The following is an 11,132-nucleotide window of genomic DNA, read 5'->3' on the forward strand; positions in this document are numbered from 1 at the left end:
AGGAGTTACCTTAAGTGGGGTAGAGCGCTCCTCTTTGGCCCTGAGCTCAGAGGCTCGATCCTTACTCTCATTATTATGTAAACGTCGTTTCAAAATTACTTAAAATCGCCCTAAATTTATTTTTATGTGTGGTGGTGGATTAGGGAAAAGAAGGAAAAGGTTAAAGATGTAATTTCAACTTTTTGGGGGCCATTTCAAGTACTTTTGGGAAGATGAATAGGAGCATTATAGTTAAGCAAACAAGAAAGATCCAAAGTTTGCTTTTTTCATCCTTTGGGACCTGTCCTTTTTATGCACCATTTGTGACCTGGATTCGGAAATCCGACAACCTAACCACACTTTAACCACGCCGGAGGTATAATAATTAAAAAAAAAAAAGCATTAAATGTTCCATAAAATCCAAAAAAATAACTATTACTTCATCAATTGCATAAATAAATGGGTTACATGTAACATAGAACAAATGAACCAATTTTCTTCATCCAAAAAAAGCAAAAACATCCTTGGTTCATTGTGTTACATTATGATTTATGAGGCAGAAGGCCAAATCTAGTATCGATGTTCTATTCTCATAGAGTAAGCAATATAAGGTTAAGAACTATTAAAAACGGTTTCATTTATTGAACAACTATCATATGGTCTATCAATTATCTCTATCCTTCCATGATATGGGCATATGTTAAAATAAAATTGTCTGAACATTTATATTTACAATCTTGTCATACAATTGTCAAATGTCAAGTAGCCATTTGCACAGTGGATAAGATAACCAAGTTCTGAGGAAGAGGTATTGCTAGAATGGTAGCACATCCCCATCGAATTCTACAACTTAAGCACAATAGATTTACAAAGTTACTATTTTTTGAACGGGTATTCACTATTCCCCTTGATAATACAACAAAATTAGTAAAATTTTACGTAGTAGTACATCATTTATAAATTTAAGAATGAAATATTGCTTTTGAGATTCATCAATTACATTTTCAATTGGATTTATGAAGCTCAAGCAAATGAATATTTCATTCTAGACGCTTAAGAAGGTAATCAACTTCGACAACTTTAGTGAGAGGAATCACCCATTCATCGTAAAGACGAGAGACCACTGAAGGTTCAACTTTGTAATTGTTGGTATTGCTACCGTTACTGTCACTAAGAGTTACTTCTGCTCCGAAAACCATGGCTTTCTTCGCAACTCTTTGCTTCACCATGGCTTCCACTTTTGTGTCTGTCAAGAGATTCATGATTGTATCTTTGTCCTGAAATAAGAAGTTACCACAAAAGTTAGAGAAGAGATTTCTATTCAACTTGGTGGATGATCAATTTAATTTGTGCATCACTACTTTCTTCTTACAGCACCCGGAACGTCGAAAATATATAGCAATGAAAAGAATGCATCTGAATAACATATGCTATAACCTAGGCCATGTTCCCTTTTAACTTAAAAGCTTCGGTAAACTTTTTAATCAAGAGAAGTGAACACGGCCTTATGTGACTACCTATTAAAGAGAGCACAATTGCCCATTTCCTTGAACCAATAGATGCTTAGCTAGGATCTTCAGGTAGTTTCATTCTAAAGGTCTGTTCTCCCCAACTTATTTTCAGTTCAATTGCAATCAATTTAGTTTAATTTAGTTGCAATCTAGTTAAGCCCCAACTATCAATTCTATACATTATAATTTAATTCATTTCAATTCAGTTCAATTCAGTTTGGTTCGGTTGCAATCAGTTCAGTTCATGTTAGATGTGTGTGTGGATAAAACAGTGAGTAACAAGATATTAGAACTTCCAAGCACGTATTAGATACATTTTTCGATAAGTTATTTACCGACCCACTAGGAACGACAGAGTATCACGGTAATACTTATGAGATACGAAGAAGAAGCAACTCATCAATAACATCAACGAACACATTTAAAATATAAATGTTCCAACAGTTCAGTTATTTTATGTCGAAGTGAACAATGCCCTAACTATAGCAAAGTGAAACCATTGAAATTACTAACCTGTGCACGAATGGCAGTAGTGTAAGCTTCAGTCTCATTTATGAACTTCACTTCAGCTACATATTTTCCATAATGTATTCTCCTTGATAAGGCCTGAAAGATAACAATCATAACTTAAAACCATCATATCCTAGTTCTTACAACAAATTTCCCTAATTAGGAATGCTCAATGTTTTTTGTTCATATATTTTCGCAACGAAATCATAACTTCCACTAACCTGTAAACACACAAGATCAGAAGCCACAGACAATACATAGTTGCCATCATCACCCTCGGTAGCCAGTTGCGGTAGAAGTTTGTTTACATAAAAGTCCCAAATGTCCTTACTTACATTGACAGATGCAGCAGCTGCTGGTAATTTCTACCATGAAACAATATAGCATTATGAGAAAAAGATGTGCTCTCAATAAATTTTACCAGAAATTTGAATGAGCTAAGAAAAGGGTGAATACCTGTGAACAGTTTTGCGAGGGGTGTACTATTGGTGGTGGTAAGTTATCAGGGAAAAATGGAACTTCTTCCGGACTTTGGTATCTGCCAAACTGAAACAAATAGGTTTTGCCTTAAAATCTTAACAAGATAGAAACAGAAAGTCAGACTAGAATAGGAAATGGAGCAAATTATTCTTGTAATTCTTGCATCATTACAGTTGAGAATTCGTAAATTTATATGCTGAGAAACTAGAGCTTATCATTTTGGGCCGACCCGCTTTTTGGACGGGTTTTGGGCAGAATTTTTGGCCCGTCGAGCCTGAGTTTTTTTCTTTGGGTGGGATTTGGGAAGCCAAAAATGACTTTGTAGTTTTTTTTTTTTTTGCCCGACTCAATTTTGGCCCGAAAAACCCGCTCATTTTGGCCCAAAACAACGGGCTTTCGGCACAAAATTTTGGCCCGACTCAACGAATGAGCAATTTTTTTAGACGCGACCCGACCCATGATCACCTGATCACCTCTATGAGAAACTAAAAAAGTAAGGACATTTGTCTCACAATAATATTGGGTACTTAGTTCACCAAAAAATATTGGGTACTTGATGTTAGAAAATTTGTTTGTTAACCCCTTTTATGTGTATGAAACTACTCCCAAAAGTGCATAATGAGAATTTTAATTTCGGGATGTTAGCTATAAGTTTTGAAAATACAAAATCAACAAAAATTGAGAGTTTACCAAGAAAAATATCAACTATGATTATGATCTTGATTACTCCCTCCGTTCCCTAATTTATGCAAGTAGAATATAAGAGGGATAATAAAAAAAATTATTTATTTAAATAAATGTTGTATGGAAAAAGATGATTTTAGGAGAGAGAGTGGAGAATAATTGGTGAAAGAGCATTAATTGTAACATTTTGGTTGAATAAAAAAGGAAAAAACAAAATTCAAGAAGCAAATAAATGATGGGATACGGTTTTTCTAGACAAATTATGAAAAAATGTGGAACTAAATATGAAAATGGGAACTATATTTTGGGATACCCAAAATGGAAATGGGAACTATATTTTGTGATGGAAGGAGTATTTGTTTAGCAGTTGGTTAATTTTGCACCTACCAGACTACCACTAGTCTACTACTAACCACTAATCTTTGTCATTACTTTTTTTATGGTCATAGTTTATAATGAAAGCCCCAGGAATATAGGAGGAGAAAGTATAGTCAATGTTCCGACAAACCAATCTCAAAAATATATCCTCAATGAAGGAAAAGCCTCATAGGTCTGATACTCTAATCACAACTTCAGTGAATCAACTTTATAATAATCCTAAAACTTAACTTTTATGGAAAAAAAACCTAGCCTCCCCTCTCCTTTTCTCTCTCTAAAACCCTAGCTTCCCTTACCCCTCCTTCATCAATTAGGGGGCTGCCATGTATGTTTTCATCCATGGTAAGCCCCTTTTTCCCTTTTATTTTCAGTTTTTAGTTCATTTTCTTGTTTTGTTCAATAAATTAGTATCACTTTATGAGATTTTCTCAAACCCTTTTATGGGGTTTTTAGTTTCTGTTTTGGAAATCCCCTTCTCCGATCTTAGATTGGTGGTATTTGGGTAGTGAAAGTGGTGGTTGTTCAATCTAATTGAACCGGTTTGTAACAAACAACTTATGTTCTCTTTCTTTGTTCTTGTTTCTTTCTTTGAATGCTCTTGTTATCTTAATCAATATGTATCAGTAAGTCTTGAGGAAAGACATCACTGTATTCATCAAGCACATGTTCAAGGTGTTTAGGAACCTTGTATGGTTGCGCCTCCCCTTCAATTTCTTTTGCCATCAAAAGATAGCCTTCATGTTCCTCCTCTAATTCCCTTTCAATCTCCTTAGCACTCACTAGTAGTGTACCCTTCTTTGGAATAGGGGAAGGGAGAGGTTTCAAAGCAGTTCTCTTACCTCCAATAGTAGCAATGCATACATTAGTTCGACCATCATACTTCACATGCCTATCAAACTGCCATGGCCGTCCCAAAAGGATGTGACAAGCATCCATATTGCATACATCATAATCCCCTATGGAAGTTGTGAGTATGGTTCTTTTGTTTTTATGTATGAGAAATTATTCTCATTGGTTGAAGTTCGAGACTCAACATGAAGGTATTGGAATCTCGGATGCGGTCAACCTGGCTCGATCAAGAATGTTCTTCCCAAACTATATCATAATGATAGACTTCCTCATCAATAGCTGCTTGATTCAGCAAATACAAGGGGGCTGTGCTGTATTGTTTGATCTGGTTCATTGTAGTTTCTTCGAAGACGAATTTGATTTAGTCTTGTTTAATTGTATCTTATTTTACTTTAATACCTATTGTAAATGTCGTTTGGCCTTCAATTAATGAAATTTCTCTTTCAAAAAAAAAAAAAAAAACTTATAATAATCCTAACTATGCATTATTTCGAAATAATAACAATCCTAATTTGCATCAATTAAATACTATGGTCTCAATTCCAACATATCTTCTCAAAATAATTCAAAGCTGACGATGTTAGAACTTAAATTTAGTGGTTATTTGGTATATAAAAATTACGTATTATGTGATATTATATGTTTTATCAAATTTACCTCTTATCACGATTAATTAACTTATAGTAGTCAAAACACAAACAAGTATTCTATAGAAATCTTCTTTAATTGAGATTATACGTAGACCAACCGATCAACTATAAGCAATTCGACATATTTTTGTACTAACGGTAATCAAATTTGAATTCTAACACAATAAACTTCATTATAGAATGCACGGGAATAATGTGACACCGTACCCGTTTTTTTCATGGAGTTCATGACAATAAAATGACAAAGATATTGGCCCGTCTCTTAAACCAAATTATTAAAGTATTAAACCGTTGCTTTATTTACTTATACAAGTTTTGAAATAACAAGTACCCTTCTCAATCAAGTATGTCCCACTATTCCACTTATCACTTTCATCCTAATAAAAAAAAAAATCCACCATATAGCTGCAAGCAAGGCAGGTCAGCTCAAAAGTAGAATATAAACTAAACAGCTCAAAAGTTGAATACAAAATTAAACAGCTCAGAATTAAATATCCGACATATTATTGGGATAAGATTTAAACCCTGGACAATTTTTTAAAATTCGAGATGGTACTATATTGAACTACCATCTCTCTCAATAAATAAATATCTTTGTTTAACAAGCAAATTTTCGATTTTTAACAATTCTCCATTACTTATGTAATATCGACAATATATTCTCTCTTTCTCCCTATTTGCACATGAATTTTCATTGTCACCTCTGTCCTTGTGTAAAGAAAAACGTTGCGAGTAATTAAAAACGAGTATTACTTACAACCTATTTTTACAAACAAAATTAACAAAAACAAGATAACACCCAACAAAAAAAATGCTCTTAACCAATAAAAAAAACTGACCTGAGCTTGAACAGCTTCAGTACCCTTGACAAGGAGTTGCATCAAAGAACCATGAAAACCAGGAAAAGGAGAAGATTTATAAGCAGGAGAATTCAAGGGTAATTTAGACCTTTCAATCAAACTGTAAATGATTGTATCTTCAAGCCCAATTAATGTCTTCCTTATTGAATCCAATGATAAATTATCTGTTCCATCACTGCCCATTATAGTAAAACCTTAAGATTATTAATACCAAATTAGGATATAAATAGTAGCAAATTATGAGGTTCAAAAAAAAAACACAGGATTTTAATTTTATGAAGGAATGATAAAGTTGTTAACAACAAAAGAAGAGGAGAGAGAATATATAGAAGTAGAAAGAAAAAGGGTTGTGGTGATTGATGAATGAGGAAGGTGCATACTTTAATTAAGGGGCGTTAAATTTGTTTGGTTGTGACTTGCAAACGAATCAAATTTTAAGCGTAGTGGACACGAACTAACTTATCTTATCTTGGCTTTATTTGTACATGTGATATGATTATGGGGGGTTCCACTTTTGCTTAATTTCTTCTAATCTTGCCTTCTAAACCAATGCTTGCCATATTATGAATCGCATGTTTTCAAAATCACGCGTCAATCGATAATCGATATAAATATGAATGCGGATATTTTGGTTTATGTTATAAATTTTTGGAGGATTTTATTAGTAATTAATTAGTTCCACGTACACTCTCAACTCTCAAGCCGAAAATTTCTCTAATATTATTCCCTCCGTTTCAAAATATAAGACAAGCACGATGTTCGAGGTCGAATTTTGTCCGCTAATTACTCTCAATTTATGTTGATAGAAAATTAAAAAATAATGTCATTATAGTATTTTACAAGACGAATCCAAGGGTATAAGTTTTATAATTTTTATTTATCGTATTTAAGAGATATTTGTGATCAAAGCAAATTTTCGTAAAACGTGAATGCCTTATATTTTGAAACAGAGAGAATACTTTTAAACATTTAATGTGCTCATAAATAAACATTTAATTTTCTCACAAAGTTGTGGAGATGGTTAGCAAGGCATCGGATCATTAAAGTTTGATGATTGTTGGTCATTGCTTGGATGACTAGTTGAAAACTTGATGAACTTGTGTTCAATATTGTAGCTCTTGAAGTGAAGAATGCATAAGCTGCTAGTGGTGACTCTGACCCGCTATGGTGCAACTATTCACGAGTGATGTTTTTCAAGCTTATTTAGGACTCCTTTATTTCTTATTTCATTAGGTTTTTCTTCCAATCCTAGTATAAATATGTTTGAGACCGTTGATTCATTGTATGTCATAAGTGAGATACATATTTTTAGACCTAGATAGACTCCCGAAGAGAGATTAGAAAGTTTAAAGAGATTAAGGATTCTCTTTGTATCATCATCACATATTCGAAGTCATAGTTTAGTTCATCGTTTTTTCTTTGATTTGGAGTTTCCACATTAAATTTTGTGCTTTATTTATTGTTTATTTTTTTTAATTCTATCGGTTGATTTTTATTTATTATACTTTAATTGTCCGATATGTTAGGGCATGTAATACTTTTTTCTAACAAATTGTTCCATAATACTACATTACTATTGTAGGTTACACAAAAGAGCCAATAATTAAAGGGACTTGAACAAGAAAACTAATGTTTATCTCCCTCAAAAAAAAACAAAAAAAAAAAGAAGAAAAAGAACACTAACATACTACCTCCAATTTTTATTAGTTTACCCGTATTCTTTTTTAGGATATTCCTTATTAGTTTACTCATTTCTTTTATTTCTATTTTTGGAATGGAACTACTAATTTTCCATCATAAATACATCCAATTTTAATATAAAATAATATTTTCTCTTTTCTTTTATGTCCCATAATATTGTTTTTCCTAAAATTTTATAAAAAAAAAAGTAAATTAATAAAAATCGAAGGTAGTATTTCTTAGTAGCTAAGGGTGACGAGCAAGCACGAAGTGGGCCAAACGCGGCAATTTAATCTAGACGCGGACTGGGCCTCATCGTAACACAAGATATTTCTTAGCTACTTTATTTTTTTTTGGAAATTTCTTGGCTATTTGTTTTGTTCAAATCCATTTATTATTTATCAACGGCTAAAAGATGAGATGTGGGCCAAAAGACTAGAGCAATAGGGCTAAGGCTAACAACTCCTTTGAATCGACCTTTGTCTCAACTCATTCATTGTTGGACAACAAGGACCTTTTCGTGGAGCATCATGTTTAATATTCCAACGTTCTCCAAAGAGAAATCATCCAGATGAGATTTACTCCATCTCAAAACCCTATTTTTTTTTTATTGAATTAATGAAAATTTAGTTTAGACAAATTCATTATGTTTAGTTCAATTTGGATAATTTAGTTTGATTTAGTTTAGTTTAGACAATCTCATAGTTTCATTTCAGTTTAATTCAAACTAATTAAGTTCATTTCTGTTCAGTTTAATTAAGACGAATCAAATTCAATTCGATCTAAAAGAACAAAGCATGTGCATTGAATCACCCTCCAAATCTTCTATCAAATTAAATACAACATTCTATTTTGACCATTCTACAACAATTGATAAGGGAGTTGGACCCAAAAGAACATAACTTCATGGTAAGACCAATCCTTTTTATAGGTCATTGAAAGTTGAAATTATGAAAGTAAATTTTTCTAATGGGCATGAAGTCATTATCTTGTTTAAACAAACGAAGAGTTATATATAACAAATTATTGCTTGTAGTGTTTGAAAAGTACAAAAAAATATGAAAGTACAATTATTAAAGTTTACTAAGGTATACAACATTATAATCATATACTCCCTCTGTATTTTTTTATCTTTCTCACTTAGAATCTTGACACTATTCACAATTAGAGAGAATCTTTTAGATTTTTCCCAATATATAAGAAAAAATATGGTCATGTGGGGTCTTGTTTGATTCGTCTCAATGAGTACTTTATTAATATTCAATTATTATAATTTTTACTAATATGTAATGAAAGATATTTAACGTGAAATAAGTGCATTGGCAAACGTGCAAAGTCAAAGTAGGAAAGATAAAAAAATACAGAGGGAGTACTTCTATGTTGGAAATAAACCGAAAGTTTATTTCACACAGATGAACGAAGTTGAGGCATTACATGCTCAATTATTTGGCCAAACCATGAGGTTAGCGTACTAACTCATACCACCATTAATCATACTTATTGGATTGAACGACCCCACCCCCTTTAGGGTTTTCTTACCCTTTTTACGTAAAGAGTTTTTTTACAACGGACATACAGAGTCTTGTTCATTTATTTCGAAGATAACCAAGAAGGGACATCATTATTCATCAGCAAATAATTCTTTTATTTACCAAAAGTCGTATATTTTAATTCACACTTCCTCTCTTTCTATATTTTTTTAACATTTTTTGCCTACACGTTATCCAATAATACACTGCTTTGTTGCTTAATAGTTTTAACTAAATATAAGTGAAAATTATCAAAGTTAATATATTTAAATATATTAATCTTTGATAGTTTTAACTACATATAAGTATGTAATAAGACTAATTAAATAACATTACACTTGACTGTAATCACTTTGTATATTTTTCTTATATATTTATGAGAGAATATGAGACAAAATTGGTAGATGAATAATGATTACTATATATATATATATAAATATTACATATATTTAGAAACGGAAAAATATATATCTTATCTAATCTAACCACTAAATTAAATGCAAGACCCAATGAGGTGGTCATTTTACAACCAAGTAGCAAACTAGCAAACATATACTCCACATATAATATATGATAAGATGCTCAATATAGTATAAGTTAGTAAGTCCACAATGCTAAAATTAGTTTAACTTACCCTGTTAAATTATCCCAAAGAGAAGTTAAGTACTGTTTCGAATAATGCGATGATGCATGCATCGATTATGCAACATTATATGGTAAGAATTTAAGAAAGCTATATTTTCCACATATTGGCCGGGGATTTAGGGTATAATAGCTCTAGGTGTAATGTAAGTATGTAACGTCTCATGATCAACTATAACTTTTTTTTATTTTATAAATATATTTCATGACAAAACATAAGTGAGCCCAGCCATTCTCCTTTCTTCCCGGCCAAATTTACTTGTCTCATCACTCATTTATAGTATACCATCAACGTGAGAGTTAAAAACAAATAGGAGAGTAATCATAAAATTATCGATCAAAAGGTCTTGTGTGAATCTATTTCAATTCAAGACATGACTTAGACGAGTATCAGTTGAGTCTGACGTCCATTAGTTTAAGGTTTTAAGTCATTCATCTATTAAAACTTAATGAGACCTCTATTTATTTAATATAATCTAGATTATCTTAATTTTATTAACTCAAACATCTATCAGTTTAACCCGAAAAATCTATTAGTTAAAAAGTCTTTAAGCTAATAGTATTATTCCCTAAACTAATAATGGTTTATACCCATAAACTGACAGGTGATCATAATTACATAATAGGATCTCGTCTCAGTCATTCACACAAAACGCTCTCTAAGATTATATATTATAAGAAAACGAAAGTTAATTAGTAGAATAATGCATAATTTAATAAAGAAACTTACTTAGGACAATGGAAGAAGGCGCCATTTTTATCGTTAGAAACCATTGAAGCTTCTTGGGAAGGAAGGTGACGAGCATATCCTGATCTCAATACAACTAACGCCATTAATAAGAAAACAAGTGCTCCTTTTTCAACGTTACTCCATGCCATCATCATTAAATTTATCTTTCTATGGCATGTGTGAGTTGAAATTAAGAGAGAGAAGCAGAAGATGGGAGATTGATTGTATTATCGAGCTACGGTGCTTTTTATATGATCTGATGATGTTCTTATAAAGAACAATGTAAGGTCAACTTTATCTCACTAATAAAAAAGTCAAATATCTAAAAGTCAATGTTCAAACATCCGATTATTAACTTTTTTTTTGGTTGCAAAATACGGCTAATAAATTTGATAATGTATATATAATATATAGTATGTGATGTGAGTATGGACACATGAGAGATCCGATATTGTAGTTATAATATGTCTACTTTAATAGTTTAATATCTTGTCGAAACGTGAGTTAGTATATCTTAAAAGTTTAAATTGAAGTGTCAAATAATCAAGATGAGTTGTACATATACACCCTTATTTTTTTTATTAATTGTTACACTTCTTTATATATGAGGAAAATTTGTGAAATTCGATCATAGTCTTTTAATAATATAT

The 11,132-nt window shown here is 31.8% G+C and overlaps 1 protein-coding gene across 1 annotated transcript; it reads right to left on the minus strand.

The window, feature by feature from the left end:
- Positions 1-679: 679 nt before the first annotated feature.
- LOC104884551 (chorismate mutase 2) lies at positions 680-10,701 on the minus strand. The gene is made up of 6 exons (XM_019247076.2): positions 10,483-10,701; positions 5,881-6,076; positions 2,457-2,546; positions 2,222-2,365; positions 2,004-2,096; positions 680-1,256 (listed from the first exon to the last, which is right to left on the minus strand). Exons 1-6 carry the CDS (start codon positions 10,635-10,637, stop codon positions 1,020-1,022), a joined length of 915 nt encoding a protein of 304 aa, XP_019102621.2. The 5' UTR covers positions 10,638-10,701; the 3' UTR covers positions 680-1,019.
- Between the last annotated feature and the right edge of the window lie 431 nt (positions 10,702-11,132).

This window comes from Beta vulgaris, chromosome 2 (assembly GCF_026745355.1).
Source record: "Beta vulgaris subsp. vulgaris cultivar EL10 chromosome 2, EL10.2, whole genome shotgun sequence".
NCBI lineage: Eukaryota > Viridiplantae > Streptophyta > Magnoliopsida > Caryophyllales > Amaranthaceae > Beta > Beta vulgaris.

Excerpts from the sequence above, each read along its gene's own strand:
- LOC104884551 (XM_019247076.2), bottom strand. The coding sequence starts at position 10,637 with ATGATGATGGCATGGAGTAACGTTGAAAAAGGAGCACTTGTTTTCTTA. Across the intron at positions 2,366-2,456 it reads CCTCGCAAAACTGTTCACAG|AAATTACCAGCAGCTGCTGC; the intron begins GTATTCACCCTT and ends GTTTCATGGTAG. Across the intron at positions 1,257-2,003 it reads CTACTGCCATTCGTGCACAG|GACAAAGATACAATCATGAA; the intron begins GTTAGTAATTTC and ends TTCTTATTTCAG.